This window comes from Lycorma delicatula, chromosome 7 (genome assembly GCF_047948215.1).
Source record: "Lycorma delicatula isolate Av1 chromosome 7, ASM4794821v1, whole genome shotgun sequence".
In the NCBI taxonomy this organism is placed as follows: domain Eukaryota; kingdom Metazoa; phylum Arthropoda; class Insecta; order Hemiptera; family Fulgoridae; genus Lycorma; species Lycorma delicatula.
The window spans coordinates 81,654,174-81,676,577 of NC_134461.1; the positions used below are offsets into that span (position 1 = coordinate 81,654,174).

Genomic DNA, 22,404 nt, shown 5'->3' on the forward strand with positions numbered 1-22,404 from the left:
GGAGCGGAGAGACCAAGTTTCCGAGTCTGTGAAGTCAGGAATAGTACTATGCAGTTCGTAATTACTAGAACACACACGATGGCTGAACAGGTGTGAAAAACGAGTCGGCATGGAATTCTGATACCAAGCACCTCAAACAGTTTAGGACAGTCCACCTCGCCGATCAGAACTCTACGGTAAAACATATCACGCAACTGTCAACTCCTCAGCAACGGCTCCAATCCCATGATCTCCCCCACGGCATCCAGTGGCACGGATCGGTATTCAAAGCCAAAACCCAACCCCAACAAGACGCAAAAATCTGTATTGAATCCTCTGGAGACGCCGGATATGTCCAAGCCGATGAGACGACCAAACTGCACTTCCAAACTCCAGAACCGATCTGACAAGAGCAACATAAACCATCCTCATCGCCTCCACACTCAGACCCCTCTTGGAAGTTCTAATGAGAAGACCCAGAGCTGGAGCAGCCCTGATAGTAATTGCATCCTCAGGGTTGAGATTGTACGAAAGAATGATCCTCAAGTCACAGATGGATGACTCACGCCTTACTGTAGATCCATTAAATATGTATTCAAACAGAAGGGCACCAGAAGAACGATGAAAAGTGACCACAACGCATTTACCAGCATAATCCTCATAAAATTCAGTCCACACCATTCATCAATTTTAGTGAAACAGTGCTGAAACCGATGGAAATCATCCGCAGAGTAGACAGAAATGTAGATCTTAATCAGCAAACAACAGACACTCCTGTTTAAGGGAATCACCTATCTCGGACATTGGCCAAAGTAGTTTTTGATTGATCATTCCTTCCAATACATACATTCATACACATCGAGTCATTTGTCTGTATATATATATATATATATATATAAAATATGTGTGTGTGTGCGAAATGAAACTGATAGTTTTAAAATTTGTAAATAGAATGCGGTTTTAAAAAAAACACATGCTGTTTCAACCATCAGCGTGCGTAAATCGACTTTTTTTCCGTCCACCGTGATCAAACGCGTCAGGCCATAAATCAAACTTTCCGTTTTCAAAATGGCTTCAAGAGGCTGCAAAATTTCTGCAGATTCTTTTTGTTACATTTGTGGTGAGTTAATGGTGGAAAGCCAAAAAAAGAAATATAACAAATTTCGTTCGATAAGTGTACCTCACGTATTTCGGAGTGAAACTAGAAGATCAAGACAAAACTTGGGCGCCCCACTACGTTTACTACACATGTGTTGAAGGACTTAGACAGTGGTCAACGGGTGAACACGAAGCGTTCAGATTTGGAGTTCCAATGGTGTGGCGAGAGCCACGAAATCACACCAATGATTGTTTTACTTTTGTTCGACTGATATTCACAGTTTCAATTTGAAGAATAAAAAAAGAATTGTCTATCCAAATATACCATCCGCTTTACGCCTGGTTCCTCATGTTCGTCGTCTTTATTCCACAAGTGATTTAAATGGAGATAACATCGAGAAGTACGAACCCGAAGATAGCTATGCACTTTATTCATAGTCTGAACTAAACGATTTGGTTCGAGACTTACATGTGACCAAAGAAAATTCAGAACTGCTTCGTTCGAGGTTTAAAGATAAGAACCTGCTAGCAGCTGGCACCTCATTTTCCTGGTTCAGGTGCACAGAAAAGCATTTTTCCATATTTTTTCAAAAGAAGGAGAATTAGTCTTCTGCGCGGACTTTTGACTCGATTTAATATTCCGTACGAAAGTATCGACTGGAGACTGTTCATAGACAGCCGTCCAAAGAAACTTCGACACCTGAAATAAAATTTTAAGTATAAATAAGTATTTTACAAACTTCATCATTAAGGGATGGTGAAGAGGGGGAAGTGATTTCCAAAGGCCTCATAAAAGTACCTCAAAGTACCTCATAAAAATAAATTAATTTAAAAATGGACTATAATAAAAATTAAGCTTATTTTGTGGCAATTTTCATTACAAACTAAGGGGTCAAAGACCCCCGCCTCCTCTTCAGACCACTCAACTGTTTAGCTATAAGAATGCACAGTATAAGCCAAAAAAGTGAATATATTATTTTAATTTATTATAAAAAATAAACATATTATATCCACTTTATTGTATCACAATTTTTCAACTTTTTACAAATTTTGAAATTTGCGATTTGCAAAAAATCCTGACCTGATGGAAAAAATGAAGGTTATTTTCCGATTCAGCGCTAAAAAATACATAAGAATCAATTATTAAAAACATTAAAAAACAATCATCGCAGGCTTGTTTTTTTTTAACCTGGTTATACTGCAAAACTGTAAAACCTATCATTTATTACAGTTTATGAAGTACTAGAATTTTATTTTTGAAGTTCAAGTAAACTAAACTAAACAATATAATCGTGAACCTAAAGTACGTAATTCAAGCTAAATTGTCTCAGTAGGTTCTTTAAGTGGACAGAATGGCATCACAAACGTAAATTGGTTTTTATCGAGCAGCTACATTATGTTCTCTCCCACCTCATAACAGTTATCCTGTCAACTGCATTTAATAGATATAAATCATTAAAAGCTATTTAATTAATTAACTATTATCTACTTTAAACATTTAAAGGATAAATATATTTGTTGTTATAAAACTCATGTTTTGTCCATAACTGAAAGATAATTATAACTAATCCTATTTAAGTTTGATGATGAAATTAAATTTTGAAATTTCTATCCAAACAAGTAGGATTTGTTTTAACTGATAAGATTAATAGTAATAAGAAAAAGGAAAAGAAACATATACATATATTTGTTTGCTTAATAAATAAAATAAGTATTTGATAGTTAAAAACCATTACATAAATCAACCAAAAAGTTTAATAATGTGATATTACTCAAGTTTAGAAAGCTTAGCTAATGGGTGGGTGAGGATGGATTGCTGGACCGGCAGGACGGCCAAGGAATACCAACCCAAATACATTTTATGCAAGCAAATCCTGTGCGGAGATGTGCCAGTTTCCTTTTAATATTCACTTTAATGTTATTTTTCTTTATATAAAGATTTGTTTTAGAGGCTCTATCCCATTTACGCCAGCCGCATCATCACTTTCTGATAACAGGTTTGATGCAGTAAGTTGCACCAGATAACTCCTGTTAACCTTCATAATTCTGTTCTATTTTAAACTTTAACAAACAAATACTGCTCAATTAGTAATATACAAACTGTCTGATATTTTAAGATCACTTCTATTGGAATTTTTGGTAGAAAAACACCTTTTACATTTTGCTCCAGATCTGAACTTACCAAGCTTTTATCTAATACAGTTTTTTTTCCAGTTTAGCCTCTGGTAATTACCTTTCAGATAATACTTCAGAGGACGATATGTATGAGTATAATGAAGTGTAGTCTTGTACAGTCTCAGTTCAACCAATCCTGAGATGTGTGGTTAATTGAAACCCAACCACCAAAGAACACCAGTATCCACGATCTAGTATTCAAATCCGTGTAAAAATAACTGACTTTACTAGGACTTGAACGCTGGAACTCTCGACTTCCAAATAAGCTTATTTGGGAAGACGCATTCACCACTAGATCAACCCGGTGGGTAATCTAATATAGCTTAAAGGTAGATAAGCCTACTTTACCAGTAAAGGTAGGCACCTAAGAAGAAAACTGTGAAAAACTTTAAATATTCTAAAAGAAAGAAAAACAATAAAAATAAATTTGAGTAAAATCAGTATGAAGAGAAAGTTAACTTTAAATAACATCAAGAAGACACTATAACAAAGGAAAATCACAAAAACCTAAAACAACCAGTTTAATAATAAAAAGAGGTACTAATAAACTAAATAACTCTTAATCTAATTTAAGTAAAAGAAAACAGAAACGGTATATCCATAACGATATCAGTGTCGGATGGAGTGGAGGGCCCCATCCCAAAAATTGTTTTTTCCTTTGGATATCTATAATTTAAAATTCTGAAAAACAATTAAAAAATTAATTAATGACCGTGAATATTCTGTGCCTGGTTAGCTTACGCGAGAGTCCGGCTCTGAATTGAGCAGGAGCTGGGAATAATCTTGCACGAGACACTGGAATAGGGGGCCTCAACCACAACACAGTACATCCCAATGACTGACAGGAAACGATCCTGTAGATTAGCGCTGTTGCGGAACAGGTGTGAATAAGGTGAACACCAAATAAGCACCCACGGATCAACTTAGGCAAAGAGGAAATGGTCAACAGGCCCAAAAGTGGAAGAGGAGTTTTCCCAACAGCAGAGGGGGCAGAAAAGCCTAGGATTTGGTCTCTGAAGAAAACCAGAGCACGTCCAGATGGTCTAAGGTGGCACCTCCATCACTGGTCTTAGTTCGCGCAGCGTTCGTACCATGGCCGCAGGGAATTTGTTTACTGGCAACAATCACAATCCTCAGATGTACCGCATTTAATGGTAACAGCCACACTGTGAGTATTTATTTTTCACTGCTAAGTAAGCTAATTTGTACTGAAAAAACTATTACCTTAACAAAATTCTCAAAACAACTGGAATTTATTATTCATACTGTAATATTGGTATGTCAGTAAATTAGTAAATTGAGTCATTTTAAAAAGAAAATGACAATATATTCACAAATTTAATTATTAAAATAAATTTTTAAATCATGTTGGCAATATGTAATTTCATAAAAAAATTTTCAATGTTCACTCAACCACTCTTTGTAGCATCTTAACAGTAATCCGATTACTTCTAGTTGGATTCAAATGTTCAACTCACAGTTCACAAACAATTCCATAGAAAAAATATATCAACAAAAAGGTCAGATGGCCTGCCCAGTTACATCATGTACCCAGACCAAGAGATAACACAATTCGGCAAAAACAAAACTTCTGATAACAAACTTTCTGTAAAACAGTTTAAGACTGTTTTACCAAAAATTTTTTATCTATTTAATTTTTTTATACAAATTTTTAACATTATGTGGTATGTTGGTAGCTCCTTCTTGTTAAAAAAGAACTTATACTTGATGATAGGAAGTTCAGGACATGAAATAATATTTATTATATACTGCCAATCTCCATGGTAGAGTGGTAGCATCTGCGCCGTTCATCTGGGGAAGGGGAAATATAACCAACATGCTCTGGTGACAATGAAAGTCTTTTCTCAATCTTTTTTAAAAATAGTAATTTAATTAACAATAATTCAACTTTGGTCTTTCAAGACAATAATTTCATAGGTGAGATTGTGCATCAAATAATAACTTTGAAATTGCTAAGTAATCTCAAATGAAATCCCACGTTTTTGGAATTAACTGAAGGTTTTTTATTGACAATGAGTAAAATAAGCTTCATCACTTGTCAATGACTTCTGTTCTTGATTTTCAATGATCAACTGTTAAAACATCTGGCAAAAATTGGCTCCATTTTCATAACCTTCTTTATATAGTAAATTAGTAATTTTAATTTTCTAGGGGTGGATTTTTATCTGGAATATACTAATCGCTGATTTCAGACAGCCTTAGTAATAGACATGCAAAGTAATAAACTATGCATGTTTAACATATGAAACAGAGTAATAGACTGTCTTTTATGGCCTCTCTCATAGCAAATACATTCTTGAGTGCATGTATTGTCTTTACAATGCAACCTATTATATTAGATAATGTTGTAGCATCAAATTTTTGAATCAGGTATTGAGAGACAAACTGATGGAATAGGACAACTGTGATGATTACTGAAACACATGTTGAGTAATCACAAAATTATAATAATTTTTGTACGTTGATTTTACAGCAAAATCAATTGTAATGCGGTCCATAATTATGGGAATTATAATGGAGTATAAATACACATATTATAAAATAACAATACAGCAAAACAATATGATTCAAGAGAGATAATATAACTGTGTATTCTGTGATAAAATGTTATACATTAGATTCATTAATTTCTTTTTAGGGGTATTAAAAGCTTGTCTTTATCAATATGTAATTCAATATTCACTGCTGTAATTCAATATGTAGGCTAGTTGTGCAGCCGCTGCACTAGAAAAGGTTTTCATACCTTCTCCATGTAGTACATTAATAACTTTAATTTTCTAAGGGTGGATTCTAGCATCGGTCCATAAACAATGCTGCTGTGTATTAATCATCAAAGTTTAGAAAGCTTGTTTGAGGAGCAGGGTGGGGATGAATTGCTGGACTGGGGTGAGGCACAAGGAATGTCAACACAAACATACAAATACGCAAATATCTGTAAAGGGAAACAGATATGTTGTTTGCAGTGTAGCAAATGTCTGTTATTATTGCTTCAAGGTTTTAATATTTCCATTGTTTTACTTTAGCAAAAGGGAAAAATTGGAAGGGAAATTATTTTTTATATAACAGTTAAATATCCCAGTGAAAGTTGTTAAAAATTCTACTATTTCATTTTTATCCCTTCAAATATTTTGTCAAAATGCACTCATAAAAAAACAAAAAACTTCTTTACACAAATTAGGAAGATCTGATCCTTTTAATATTTGCTTTTTTTTAATTTTTTTAAGAAAACCGATTTAAATATTGCGCTATTTAATTTGTATTTTTAAAACAAACACTTTGAGCCAGTCCCCAAGTTAAAAAAAACCTTGCTAATATGTTTGATGCAAATTTCTTGCAATTTAGATTTTTTTTCATTGATTTTCATGTAAATAGTACATCCTGATAATGCAGATGCCAAAAAAAATTCCTTGAGAAACTGACAGGCTCAGGTAAATATTTTAAGTTAAGACAAACCTAATATTTTAATTCCACTTATATGATAAGTTCATCACAAGTGAAACTTTTAAGTCATTTTAGAAGCAAATTTAATTAAAGCTTAGCAATGAAAATGATGATGATGAGTAAATATGTGATAAGAACAGAATGCAGAAACATTAAAAGTATACTTACTAGATCGATGTAGGAAATAGTGAAAGTGGAACTCTAAGAAACGAAAGATAGATGAGATCAGAATATTCCTTGGAGATGACTGGATAGAAAATGTGCACAGGATCACTTGGAATGGAGATTATGGACCCTTTGGGTCTGTTGTAGCGAAAGCAAGTCAAAATAAAAAAATTTCACATTTTCCCGTTTAATTTGCATAATTTGTTAAATTTTTTTCTTGTATGAAGTAAAGGAAGTATGTGATCACGAAAAATGTTGGTTTTCAGATACAGAAATATCCACTTTAGACTATCCCTGAATCCATTTTGACTAGTTTCGGCATGAAGTACTTACGTACATATCTCGCATAACTCAAAAACGATTAACCGTAGGATGCTGAAATTTTGGATTTAGGACTGTTGTAAGATCTAGTTGTTTGAGATCTTTTGTTTGAGATCAATTGAGATCTTTTTAACAATATATCATAAGTGGTACTTATTTTCATTGGTTCCGGAGTTATAGCCAAATAGAATTTTAATTAATGAAATATTTGGATCTTTCAAAAGAAGGCGCACATTGGTTCGAATCAGACTTCATCTCCTTTTTTTTTAAATTTATGTTTTTAATCTTTTTTTAATTTAAATATACTGATTTATTAATACATTTATTTAAAAATTAATTTATTAACCCATGATTGTAAAACGTGTTTTACAATAAATGATAATTCAATTACAACAATAAAAAAAGACTGAAAAAAAATCAGAAGTTATTAGTGAAATAAAATTTTATGTACTTTTTAAAATGTAATTTAATAGGCATTGTTACATACGTGTATATGTAATATATTTGGTGAAACATCTGATTATTTAATATTAATTGAAAATTATAATTTAGAATCTTATTATTTTTGGATTTTCTAGTTTAATTTCTGTTTAATTTTATTTAATTATTCTTGAATTTTGGAGGATCATATCCCACTTTCAAATGAAATAAGTTTAAATCAAGTGCAGCAAAAAATGTGTATACTATTTAATTTAATAGGTATACAAGGAAGTCATGTGGTTTACAAATCAGACTTTTTTAATTTAAGAATATGAATTCAAAATACCTTCATGCTATTGTTGGCATTACACATAATGCAAATTGAAGGTCCCATATATTAATTTTGATACCAGGTTTGCTATTCTGATAAGCTTACCAGTAGGATGCCTTTTTGCACTGTTAATTTTTCTTTCTCTCTAGTTTTAAAATAATTAATAATTCAGGAATATTTCCCTTTTAAAAAATTTAAGTTTAAAAAATCATATCCCTATTTTTAACAATGCAAATATGTGTCCAAAGTCAATCAATTATCATGTGAATTAAAAAAATAAATGAAATTTTATATAATAATGCTTAATGACTTAAAGAGCATACCCATAATGCATGTATTCATAAGAATGTCATGAAATGTAAGAGTGGTTATTAGCAATATTTTAAACTAGACTAATATTCTCCTTATTATTAAGAATTTTTACTATAACAAGATGAAAGAAAAAAGTCTAAATAAATAGAGATAATAAATGATTAAATACGTTATTGAACAAATAAGGCAAAAAAACATAATAAAAAATAAATAAACTAAGCCCAAGAAATACCAGACAGTAAATATTAGTGGGTAGTACATAGCGAGTGACTTTCTAATCTTCACACCACAAGTTTAAACCTACACTAGGTTGGATACTTTCACTTTAACTGTTATTAGCAAAATCAATCTTATATGTATCACAGCTTATTTATACTTTATGAAATTATCTTAGTACATCCTATGGAAACAAACATGTGATGTTTATGTAAAAATTAAAGATAAAATAATTTACTACACAGAGTAATTATCATCATTATTATTAAAATACTTTAAAAAGTTAATATATAAAATGCATATATTTAAAATTAATAAATCACAACTGAATAAATAATAAATGAAGATATTTTTTGGTGATTAGTATTCGTATTACAATATATTTAAACTTTTATAGATTAATTACACAGCTAATTAATTGTTATGCCTATTGTTTAAACTCTGCACTAGTTCAGTAAGTAAATAACTTTATATCATTACTATTTATACAGCTTAGTTACAATTTCTATTATATTAGTATTCAGTTTACCTGTAAGTGTATTAAAGAAATAGTCCTGAATATTATCACCCAGTCATTATTTTTTTGTTGAGTTTTAATCAAACAAGCACTATCCTGGTAATTCAAGGATATAAAAACTCTAAAAATTTATAGAGGATATATACAAACACAACAAGAACAAGGATTGATTTATAATAAGCCTGGACAAGATATTCAGAAAATTCTAGAATATCATATAAATTAATCAAGTTGATAGAAGATCCAAAATAAGATGGTAGACTGCATTTCTTAAAACCAGATGATTCCAAATCACTTGGAATATCTCAGGAGTAGCTAATTGCAAACTGAAGAAAGATAAATGGGTAACAGCAACATTTAACAACAGATTTTTCTAGATAAACAAATTTAAGAAGTTGAGTACAACGTTTTGTACAATATATATATATATATACAAAACCAATTAAATAATTTTTTGAACACTTGTATCTCTCCAGAGTATGAAGTTCTACACAGAGTCTGAAATTATTATAAATGTTTTGTGGTTTTTTTTTTTTTTTTAATAATTAATAATGATTAGAAAATAATAAATCCTATACTTTGCTTACACATTTTTTCAGAGAACACATATTTTTAAAGAAGATTTATACAATAGTTATTGAATTCCATCAATCTAACACCTTTCCCTGTATTCCTAAATTTCACTTTCTTAATCAACTATCTGGACAGAGATGCAGTTAACTACCAGTTGTAGAAGACTATACATCTTAAATTGGGCTTAAATTTATAGATGATAAAACAGATTAAGTAATGAAGTATGTAACCTGGCTAGCTGCAAAAGAGTTGGTATAACTCGCCTGGAATTTTCAGAAAACGGACTAAAATAGTTTGTACCATGGACCCATTACTAAGTGATTCTCTCTGCTACGTTTAAATGCAGTGTATTTAAAAAAATACAAAATGCAAATAATTATAAAAATCTCTCTCATAAAAATGCAAATCAATTAATAGATTAATCATTAAAATCACGTAACAGATTTTTTAAATAATAAAAAATATTTTATTTAATTTACTACATACTTAAAAATTAAATTATGTAAAGAAATAAAAGTTGAGTATACATTATAACTATACGGATGAAAACTGCAAAGACAGGTAAAGTAGCATAATAAGAGTTATGTTCAACATATGTTTTAACTTGAAATAGTAAACAAGTAAGATACTAAGGGATTTCTGCATCCTTAAAAATACATTTGCATATAAGCATAATAAAACAAACATTATATATTTGTTACTCCAGAAATACATAGAAAAAAATATTTAAATTAAATATTTAAATAAAAGATAAAATAATTAATTAATAAATATAATTTACATGTTTTATGGAAAAAATAAATATTTCATTAAAAAAATTAAAAACTAATTTTTAACATTTTAAAAATTAAAAATTAGCACTTAAATCTCAAACCAATGACCAAAAATGTTATTCACAGTTACAAAGACTTAATGATCCAGCTACAAAGATGGAGAGGAAATATATTTTGTATGAATTTCAGGGGGAATAATATTTAATTACAACATACATTTAACATAAAAAATTTTAATTTAGATCAAATTCCACTTATCTTCAAGCTTATCTTTGCTTCGTGCTTAACTGTAAATTTTGTTTTTATTTTTATGGCAAAACTAATGGAAAAGTTATCATCCAAAACACAAGTAAAAAAGCCTCATTACAGTTAACACAAAATAATTTATGGCATACTAATCTACAGCACACTAAGTAATTTATAGTCAACAACTAAGTAATTTTATAGCAACATACATACATTTACTTATTTATTAGCAAAAGTAATTTTATAGTAAAGAAATTAAATGCTGTATAAAGAATTCATAATGATTATAATATGAACTGTAGAATCGTCAGTTAGAAACACACTCTAGCTCTTTAAAAAGAATTTACCTTTTTTATACGCAATCTAAATTACAAATAAAAGATTAAATTTAAATAATTAATTATAAATACAACTGATGATTTACTAGATAAATTAAATTATACAAATAAACAAACTATTACCTAAAATTGATCCACCTTCATCAAACAGAAGAACAGATAATAACGAAGGATATGATGAATGAAATGATCTTCCAATATTTATTTTATATAACTGACATGATTGTTCTGGCACTTTTAGAAAATTCTCATCAAACTGTGGCATTTTGAAATCTGTATTTACATTAAAATAACTTTAATACTTATAAATACATACTGAAAACCCCCCAGCCTGTTATCACTAGTGAATAGGATGTAACAACAAATTTTTATTTATTTATTTTTTTTTTTATAACTAGTACTTTATAAATTTAAGAAAAAATTTTATATTAATTTTATTTTAATTAATTTTTAAATATTCACAATCTAAATCTTTATAGAAATAAAGTATAATATAAAACTATTTTCCTACTCCTACGTATTGAATACTTTTCATTAACTTCTGCATAGTTCTTCCGTTTTATATATATATATACATACATACGAGGGTTATTATTTTTCAAGGTCCGATCGGTCGCGAAATAAAAACACGCGTAAAAATGGATGAATCTTTGCGCATATGTGTTGCGCAGCATCTCTAGTATGGCCTTCAATCACGCCGTGTCACTTCGTTTAGTTCTGAACACGCAGCTAGCACGTAAAAATGTCTTCAACAATAGCATCTCCCGCCAAGTGTGAAGTGCGTGCGGTAATTCGATTTATTCAGGCTGAGGGTTGTAATGCAGCTGAAATTCATCGACAAATAAGTAATATGTACGGTGAAACTTCAATGAGTGACAGCAAAGTGCGACAATGGTGCAGGAACTTTAAAGCAGGACGTACAGATGTTCATGATGCAGGGGGTCAGGGAAGGAAGCGAGTGTCAACCGATGATCTCGTTGGGCAAGTGGATGAGGCAATTCGAGAAAATCGTCGGTTCACAATTTCTCTATTGAGTGATTTGTTTCCTGAAATTTCAAGGTCAGCTCTCTACACCATTGTGAGTGAAAGACTTCAGTACCGCAAACTGTGTGGGTTCCCAAGATGCTGTCCGACCATCACAAAACAATGAGAATGGACACCTCCCTAACGTTTCTCCAGCGCTACCACAATGAAGGAGAAGATTTTTTGAATAAAATTGTCACAGGGGACAAGACATGGGTCCATTTCGAAACTGAAGAAACAAAAGAACAACCCAAACAGTGGATGCATTCTCATTCTCCCAGTAAACCAAACAAGTTCAAGCGAACCTTCTCCAACAGAAAGTGTATGGCTACTGTGTTCTGGGACCGGAATGGAGTTCTCTTGGTGGAATTCATGGAACATGGCATAACCATCACTGCAGCCTCATACTGCTTGACTCTTCAACGTCTACAAAGGGCAATTCAGAATAAGCAGAGAGTAATGTTGTCATCAGGCACTGTCTTTCTCCATGACAATGCTCGGCCGCACACTGCAGCTGTAACAAAGAAGCTCCTGCAGCGTTTTTTTTACTTGCATTTCATTTTTAATAAATGTTTGAAATGTCCTCCTGTTGTTTGACAGTACGCCAGTCGATTGTAAAAGGATGATACTGAATTATTCAAAGATTGCCACACAATCCATCTTCCAAGAAAAGATGCATTCAAAATTTCACGTACTGGAAGACTGAGATGAGGTAGGGCATCATCTTGTTGAAACAAAATGTTTTGGAAGTTGGGGCCAACAATGTTTTGAATTTTTGGAATGATATGATCAAGAAGCAAGGCCTCATATTTCACTGCATTTAAATTTCCATCGATAAATATAGGTTCTATCAATCGTTAACCAACAATACCTACTCATACAATGACTGGATACTGTGTATGTCTCATGATACCAGTGTTAATTAACATCAGTACAGTATCAACAATTACAGCAATTTACATTGCAATTTAAAAAAATGTGCCTCCACTAAAAACTATGTTGTTTAATAAATTAGGATCTGCACAAATATTGTCATAATTTTGCAGAACTCAAGTCTTCAATCGTAGTCATCTTCATTAACTTGTTGCACCAGGGGAATTTTGAAGGGTTTGAAATGTTCACTTTTTAATGTTTGAACACTGAACTTTGACTAATGTTATGTTCTCGTGCTGCTGTTCAAGTTAAGGAATGAGGATTCTCAATAAATTCTTGCATAATCTCTAACGATTTGTTAATAAATCTAACGATTTAGATCTCTAGTTTTAGCTATTATAATTGTTTCCTGTTTCTTCACATCATTTGATGGTTTTTGGCATTATACTTCTTGAAATAAGATTACAATTATTAAATGTTGCATTGAACAATTTAAAAAACTTCATTATACAACCTAACTCTATCACCAAAGCACCTCATCATTAAAAGTATGACCCTCTCCTGTTCACTAAGTGATCTGTTGATAGCAATGTTAGCAGGTAGCATAGAAAAAATTAATTCAGTAATAAACAATTACAAAAAAGGTAAAAATGATTTAAATAATAAAAGTGGCTTACAAATGTGGTAAAGATAGATAAAAACAATTAGCCTACCGATCATAATAAATTTTCAAAAAAAATTAACAATGTAGTAATGAAACACTCTAAATGGAATATTACACAACAATAAAGTAAGCTTCATTTTTGCAACAATAATAAGAGACCATCAATGATCAGGTAGCTGATCAGTGTCATTAGGTGACCATGATTTTATTTATTTACTCATTAGATTGGAACAAAAACAACTTTTTGTATTAAAAAATAAAAATTATTTAATTCTTTATAATTTAAATTTAACTTTTAAAATATGTTTATTTAATTTAGTATAATTTCTTTTTATTTAATTTTATTATTTGAACTTACTAAGATTAATAATTTCTTAAAATCCAAATTTTATCCTGTCACCATTTTGGGAACAGGGATTGTACAAACTTTTTATTTGTAATATTTTTTTTGTCTTAAAGAGACCTTTAAAATTATTATCATATAAAGTGTGTTTAAAATATTTGAGTTACTACTCCTGGTCCACCCACCAATAAAGGGCTGAAATTCTATTTCTCATCAAAGTAGTTGACCGATATGTTATCCTGAAAGTTATTCATCTGGAACAGTTTTAAAGTAGTTGGAGTTTTCATATTTTTGACTCACTCTGTATATATATATATTTTTTTCTCTCTCTCTCTCTCTCTGTGCGCGCGCGCGTGCATGCAGGGGAATACTTATCACACATGCATGTTGTATGGCAGTAGGTCGTAGGTGATATGTTAGACATACCAGTTGAATAGCAAACAAAGAAAAAACGCAAAACTTATTACATAACCTAATCATAATTAATTTTTTTTTTTAAATAAAACTTTTCTGCGCTATTTAAAAAAAAATCAAACCTACATCAAAATAACAAAAAATGTTATAAAACTTTTTTTATATATTTTTCAAAATAGATTATTGTGAAGGTCTAAATTACTGAATTCTGTATCTATCTACATATTAAAAGGGCTATAAAAATATATAACACATATCACAGCACAAATGTAGTAATTACTTTATGCGTGATATACCACTGGATAAACTAGCTGAAGTGAAATCTTTTATGAATGACCATTCATGGTTGTAAAAAAAAAAATCACAATTTAGTAAGTGATTAATAAAGTTGGAGGATCATTTTATTATTTAATAAAAATTAAATATAATTAACTAAAATAGAAATAAGAATTTTAAAACTTTTGATAAAATAAAATGGTACATTACCAGTAAGCAGCCCACATTTTTAAATGCGTCATTTTGGGTGAACTTTCAAAAACAAATAAATTGAAAACGCACAAGGGCAGATGACATCTTTATCTTATCTTAAAATGATTTATACTCAATAAGGCCGACTGTTAAATAATAACAGATTTTGGAAGACAGACATAGAAAATTAAATATCTAAAACTATACGGAAAGGAAAGGGCTAAAAAGGGAAAAACTGTTTGCATTATTACTCAAACATCTTAAAACAACCAAATATTAAAATGACAGACACTGATATGAGGAAAGCAATTGTTTTGGGATGGATCAGATAGGTGTCCATAAAACATATATGCAATTTGTATTGTTGTCATAAAAATAAATTCTACACCATATAAAATGCCCAAAGTGGTAACTGAAAAAGAAATAATTTGGGAAAGTGAACAACAAACACACTTTTTAAACAATTTTTCTGACCATTTTAAAATCTAAATTAATAATGACAACATCTACAACCAAACTGTATAGTTACATTTGATCACAGTGTATAAATATTACTTCTTCATAAGTGTACAAATACTATTAATTCTCATAGTTGATACGAGTATATATAAATCATAGTTTCATAATAGGAGGGATACATTAATTTGAATCCTACCCTTATCTATTTTTCTAGCAGATTACACATATACATAACCTGAGGTGCATTAGGCACTGGTCAAGGTTGCTTTCCCTAAGAGTAATGATGTACAACCTGTCACTATGGTGAATAAAGTAGATGTTACTTATATAACTGAATATCACTTGTATTTCAGAAAACCAGTCATTCAAATATATAACAGAATATTCAGTAAAGTAAAGAAAGCAATGGAAAATCCTTCCCAAGTAGGGACAGGATATTATTCCTGAGAATTGTAATGTGACTTGTGACTCATGTCCAGTCTCCTACAAACATTACAGAAATGATATACATGAAATCATTAAAAAATAAAAGTAACAAAAAATTAATTTTACACCAGTAGTACAATAGTAAAAATAACAAAATAACAGGATTACAAAGGCATTCTGAAAAAAAAAATTATTTAAGTGAGGTTAGTATAAAAATTTTTAATTTACACATGAATAAATTGCTTTGTTTGTGTGATGCCAAAACTGGCATAATAACAAGCATTATATGCCACCAGGTAAGAAGAATTACATGGAGTAAAATGATTTCCTGTTCCTTTTTCTACGGAGCTGAATATATTGTTATATATTCAGCATGCCAAAATGCTATAATCCAAAATTACACCACTACGCCACATAATATGCATAACCCAGAACAATGTGATGAACCATTAAATAATATCAACTGTACAGATTAAATCAATAGAAAAAAATGAAATATCCAAAAGCTAAATCCAATGAAACATGAAAAAGGACAATTTCTGCCACTACATTACACTGAAATCTTGCCATGCAGTACTTATAAGTACCACAGCTGAAAAATATTAAAAGGAATTGAACATCATTTTGAAAAGTATTCAATACAAAAGACTATCAGAATGTGACATAAAAAATTTTTTACTGTAAATTATTTCATAACTTAAAAATATTTAATTCCTTGTTTATTTTTATTATCACATTATTTAGTTTAGGAATATTTTTACAGTAATGTAATTTATTTTGAATATTATATCTGGTTAAACTGAAAATTATATACTATACCACATTATTTTTATGAACATTCTTTCAAATATTTTAATAAAAAATAAAATTAGAAAAAAAAATTATTAATAAGTTATTTACACAGTACCTATTTAAAGAACCACTCGATCGCTATTAATTATACATAAAAAAAACACAAAACTTTATTCTCAAAAAACGTATTTTACTAAATTAAAAATTGAAAAAATATTTATTTATTTTTGTATTTTTTTTATTTTAAAGAAAACCAATACTACAGAATATAATTTAACGTAAATTAAATTTCATAATAAATAATTAATTAAATGTACAACAAAGTACATTGTATTTTTATGAAGTTAATGTAAAAGGTTTCTGACACGAGAAAACACTATTAGAATTATTTATAAACACTACAATGCAGCGCATCTCTTGAAATAAAACTAAATTTATAAAAGATAAATAAAAAGGAATAAAAACATACAAAAAATTTTAATGAATGAATTTAAAAAATATTAATAAAAAAAAATTGAATTAATAATCAACCAAAATAACAAGTTAATAATAATAATTATAATATAATTAATTAATTACATATATTTATAATCAATGGAAAATAATTATAAAAGTAATTAATATTAACTCTGCCGATACAGAGTAATATTAAATGATAAAACACACAACACACATACATACACATTCAGAAAAAAAATTATTTCTAAAATTAAATTAGAGAAAATTCAAAGTCCATTTTATTATTTTTATTAGGTTGATGCAATAAATATTGTTTTTTTATTATTATTTTTTTTTTAATGATAATATTTGATGAACTGATATGTTTTACACATTAATTTCTAAATTTGGTGTACAGCATCTTCCAAAACAATCATCTTCATCGTGTAAGTTAAATTAATTCTAAACAATAATATATTTTAACTGTAGTTCATTCTAATTTATCAAAACAAATAAAAGAAACAAAATGTTAAAGTAATCTGGAATAGGATTTTGGAAAAGTGTATAATAATGAAGAAATTTAAGAAATGTTTATGTTCTATGTTTATTAATACATCTACTAATGCAAAATATAAATACAAAATAATAAAACTAATATTCTGCATTCAATATTACTGTAATACAAGTAGAATTAATAAGACTACATTTGGATTTAATAAGACTACTTTTGGATTAAGTGAGGATGGTTTTTTTTAAATAACAATGATTAACTTAATTAGTAATTTCTTGCAGATTCAGTTTACTGTCAAACAAATTAAAATAAATCAAACTAATAAAAACATGCAAATTCAAAAAAAAATTTAAATCTAAAATTAGAATTTTATAAGCATAACTATTGATTATTATTAGCATACACTATACTCTTGATTATCCAGTGAATGATAAACCACACTCTTTTAAACACATTATAAATCATTAATACTAATACATTACTAACATGATAATTTAAAACATTCAGGAAATTCTATCTTTAAAATTAAAAAAAAAAAAAAATACCTTTTCACTAAAAAGGGAAAGGCATTTTAAATAGATAAAAAAAGGATTGCTCCAATATTTGTTGAGAAGGAAAACTATAGAAAAATTTTGCCCAAAACAGCTTCATAAAATAAAAATTATTAAATAAAACACAAGACATGATTATAAGCCATACTTATGAATAAGTTAAAACAATCTCTATTCTTAATGTATTTATACAGTTTTGTCTTCAGTTATTACAAATATCAACAAAAGAAAAGAGGATGTGTCTGTTATTACTTTCTTTAGCGTCACCAACAGAAAAAGAATTTATTAAAAGAATTACTTCAATCTTTCAATAAACTTAAAATCCACTACTCAAGTATTTACTATATAGTTATAACAAGTATAGGCTATCAAAAATTATTAAACAATGAAACAAAACTTATAATATTAAATCATTTATTTTTAATTGGTTATTTTTATTTTTATTATCAATGCTGATGATTTCTAGTAACATTGGGAAACAAATACTAGATGAATAAGTTTTTCAGTTGCAGTAGGAATGGTTTTACTAATTGAAACTTTCAATGGAACAGTTTGTTTACAACAGTTCCAAATATATGTGAAATGGACTGCAGAGAGGTAATGGCAAATACAGAAGCTGTTATTGTTAATAAGGATGTTCAACTGTTGTAACAAATTAGAAACTTTTAAAATCAACTGGATTAACTTGTGTTCTACCTTATTCATGTTCTTTTTGAGGGAGCAAAGAAATTTTCTTTAATGGAAGGGACAGCGTCCAATTCAGAAAAAAACAATTTCAGATAACAGTGGTAAATTTTATTTACCTTTCCTGTAAATCTACATCAAAATAAATCTTGAGCAAAAAAATATTAAATGAAGTAGTTTTCATTAACAAGGTAGAAGTGGAGAAGATCTGTTTGAAAACCTTTAGATAAGACAGAACTTTCAGTTTATTTTGGTGTTGCAAAGGCAGGTTAAGATAAAATTATCTGTTAATTTTTTAAAACTGATTAAAAATTGGAAATTGAGACAATTAAAATGAGAAAAGGAAAAGCCGAGGGATATGATGAAATACCAGCTGAACTCTCTTCAAAGCACTAGGAGAAACAGAATTATTAATACTAGATCTATGCAATGAAATACTTGAAGAAGGAAAGTGGCCAGACCACCTCCGGGATATATGAACCAATAGAAAATAAAAGAAATACGAAGAAGTGTGAAGAACATAGAATGTTTAGCCTAATATCACATGCAACTAAGGTATTATTAAAGGTTACAAATAAGAGGATATATAATAAATTGAATGGTAGTATTGAGGAAGAACAATAAGGGTTTAGAAGAGGTATTGGAACAAGGGACACTACAAAACTGCTAAGAGTAATAGGTGAGACACATGAAAAGAAGGTGTAGAGTGTATGTTGCATTTGTCAACCTAGAAAAGGTGTTGACAAAATTAAATGGGAAGAAGAATAAAGATTGGGGAAAGAAAAATAGAATGTATAACGTTTTGCTGATGACATAGCAGTACTTGCAGAGGACCCAAATAAATTAATTGAAATGCTTGAAAGCTTAAATGAAGCTTGCGAAAGTCAGGGTATTAACAAGTTAGTCAGGTCAGGGTTAACAAAAAGAAAAGAAAATGTATGGTATTAGTTGGAAAAGAGAAGAGGATTGAGAATAAGATAGGAAATGAAGTTTTAGAGCATGTGAAGAAATTTCAGTACTTGGGAGCTTTATAAATGATGACCTGAATTGCACAGTAAAAATAAAAACAAGGAAAACACCTTTTTCTTTCTTTTCCTGTTTAGCCTCCGGTAACTACCGTTTAGATAATACTTCAGAGGATGAATGAGGATGATATGTATGAGTGTGAATGAAGTGTAGTCATGTACATTCTCAGTTCGACCATCCTGAGATGTGTGGTTAATTGAAACCCAACCACCAAAGAACACCGATATCCACGATCTAGTATTCAAATCCGTGTAAAAACAACTGACTTTACTAGGACTTGAACGCTGGAACTCTCGACTTCCAAATCAGCTGATTTGGGAAGACGCGTTCACCACTAGACCAACCCGGTGGGTTCAAGGAAAACACCTTCTTTCTTTCTTTCTTTTTCCTGTTTAGCCTCCGGTAACTACCGTTTAGATAATTCTTCAGAGGATGAATGAGGATATGTATGAGTGTGAATGAAGTGTAGTCCTGTACATTCTCAGTTCGACCATACCTGAGATGTGTGGTTAATTGAAACCCAACCACCAAAGAACACCGGTATCCACGATCTAGTATTCAAGTCCATGTAAAAATAGCCGGCTTTACTAGGACTTGAACGCTGGAACTCTCGACTTCCAAATCTGCTGATTTGGAAAGACGCGTTCACCACTAGACCAACCCGGTGGGTCTCAAGGAAAACACCTAAAATCATTGATTCTCACTGTATCACACACAGACATGGTTTGGCTTGTAAGATGCTGCCTGAAACACTTAATGCCATTCTGAAACAAATTTATGTTACGAATTGAATAGTAAACAACAAACTCTTAATCACACTTAAGTTTATTGGTTCTCAAAAAAAAATAAATGTGCTTGCTAGGCTATTCAATTTGAAATCAGAAGTTAAAATTTTTCTAATGAATTCAAAAAGAAAATTTGAATGAGTAATTTACAAATAAGAAATATATCCAACACTTAGGGTATTTATAAGACATCTTTGAATCCATTAACCTTTTGAATTTGAAACTGCAAGGACAGAAAAACATTCTGAAGACCTATGATATAATGGAAGGTTTCCTGGGAAAAATTTTTCTGGTAATGTAGCCTTAAGAGTTCAGAACCTAACACTTTGTCCTTCTCATATCTTAACAAACTTCTTGTCAACATACAAAATTTTCCATTAAATTTGAAAAGTGATTTGAAAACTTGGGTTCAGAACATTTGGCATTCTTGAAAATCAAAATTGGATGCTACTTTCCAGACCTTTCTTCAGATAGCTGGCAATTTCAGTTGACACATGTGTTCAAAATGATAGTGGACATGCTTCCTGATTCCCTTCAAGTGGAGGCAATCGACCTAAAATGTGATTCTGAAGCAAAAGCAGAGTTCCCAAACATGACTGGTGAAGATTTTTAGTTAAGCTATTTTCCTGTGTATTTACAAGTTGCTATGGAAGCTGCAATGTTGTTGGTGCAGTTTTCATCAATGTATCTATGTGAGTATGGGTTTTCTATGCTGGCTTACATCAAATCAAAATAATGAGCTGGATGTTGAAAGGATCTGAGGTATGCATTATCTCAGCTGGAATCAAACATTCAAAAACTTGTGAAAGAAAAACAGTGCCAACCCTCTCAATAATTGAGTAAGAAATAAAACCAAATAATGTAGTCTGACATTTTAACTGCAGCGAGGGCAGAACTCTTTGTAATGTAGTCCTATTAAGTACTTTTAATTAATTAAAATGAACTCTCAACAAAACAAGTGTTAGTATTTTTTAATAAAAATAGCATTAATAAAAAAAGCATTATAAATATTCTTTGAGTCAGATTTATTAATCCTAATGGCACTGTAGAATTTTTTACTTCAATTCATTACGTCTAAGAGGAGCACAGTATAATTCAAGGACGCAAAAAGGTTGAGAATCTCTGCTGTATGCAAAATGGTAATTGCTCAATTACCTATGATGAACAAATTGAAAGGTGTACAGTGAACATGTGAACTTTATTAGGCTGAATATTGTCTGAATTCAGATCAGGATCTTGGCATCCTGATTTTTAACAGTATACTCAGATCACTAAAGAACATATAGGTAATAATGGGAAGAATAGAGGTGGATATAAGAAAAGAATCAACTACTGAATCCAACCTGATGATAGCTTTAAGTCTCCCTCTAGGCAAACGCATCCTTTGAGACCCCAATCAGTCAGGTTAACAGAGCATATTTACCGAGGATTGGAGCAGCATATTAATGTTAAAAATATGTTATGTCAACTGGCTTAACTATACATTTTCCTACCGGAAAAAAGTACAGGATAACAAAATAAAAAACTTTCTACATTTTTAAATAATATTTTACTATATTAATTATACAATGTACATCCCACATGCTGGTTAATCAAGAGCAGAGATAAAATGTTTTTTATAGATCATAATAATTATCAATATCAGAAACAGATCCCCTTTTGACAAGCTCGTTAAATGTTAGTCTACTATTCTAAAATGAAAATTTGAAGTTTAATACAATATAACAAATGTATATTGCTATACATAACTATCACAACTTTTATTAATAATAATTAAAGTAATAAAAACAATAATAAAAGTTATAAATACTCTTATTTAGGACAAATTTGTCTACTTATATCAGGTAGAAGAAATGTAATTTAGGAGGAATATTAAATAAATACTAGGGAAATTATTTAAAAAAACAGACATCATATCAATTTTTTAAATACAATAAGCAATTCTTTTAAAGAAATTAATAATTACCATTAATTTAGCACAATTATTTTACAGACAAGTTCCATAAGCTGAGATTACCTTC

At 29.9% G+C, this 22,404-nt stretch overlaps 1 protein-coding gene across 6 annotated transcripts in view; it reads right to left on the reverse strand.

Moving 5' to 3' along the window:
• C3G (C3G guanyl-nucleotide exchange factor) overlaps positions 1–22,404 on the reverse strand; it is a 260,568-nt gene that overhangs the window by 205,108 nt on the left and 33,056 nt on the right. For 4 of the 6 annotated variants that reach the window (XM_075370566.1, XM_075370572.1, XM_075370570.1 and 1 more), the window contains exons 1-2: positions 16,504–16,640; positions 11,050–11,199 (exon numbers count right to left, since the gene is read on the reverse strand). The exons of 1 other annotated variant lie outside the window; for it this stretch is intronic. In XM_075370566.1, the coding sequence (XP_075226681.1) occupies positions 11,050–11,191 (142 nt within the window). In that variant the 5' untranslated portion in view covers positions 11,192–11,199; positions 16,504–16,640. Of the gene's footprint in view, positions 1–11,049; positions 11,285–16,503; positions 16,641–22,404 lie in introns of those variants that run through there. One more of the 6 variants, XM_075370568.1, reaches the window with a different exon arrangement.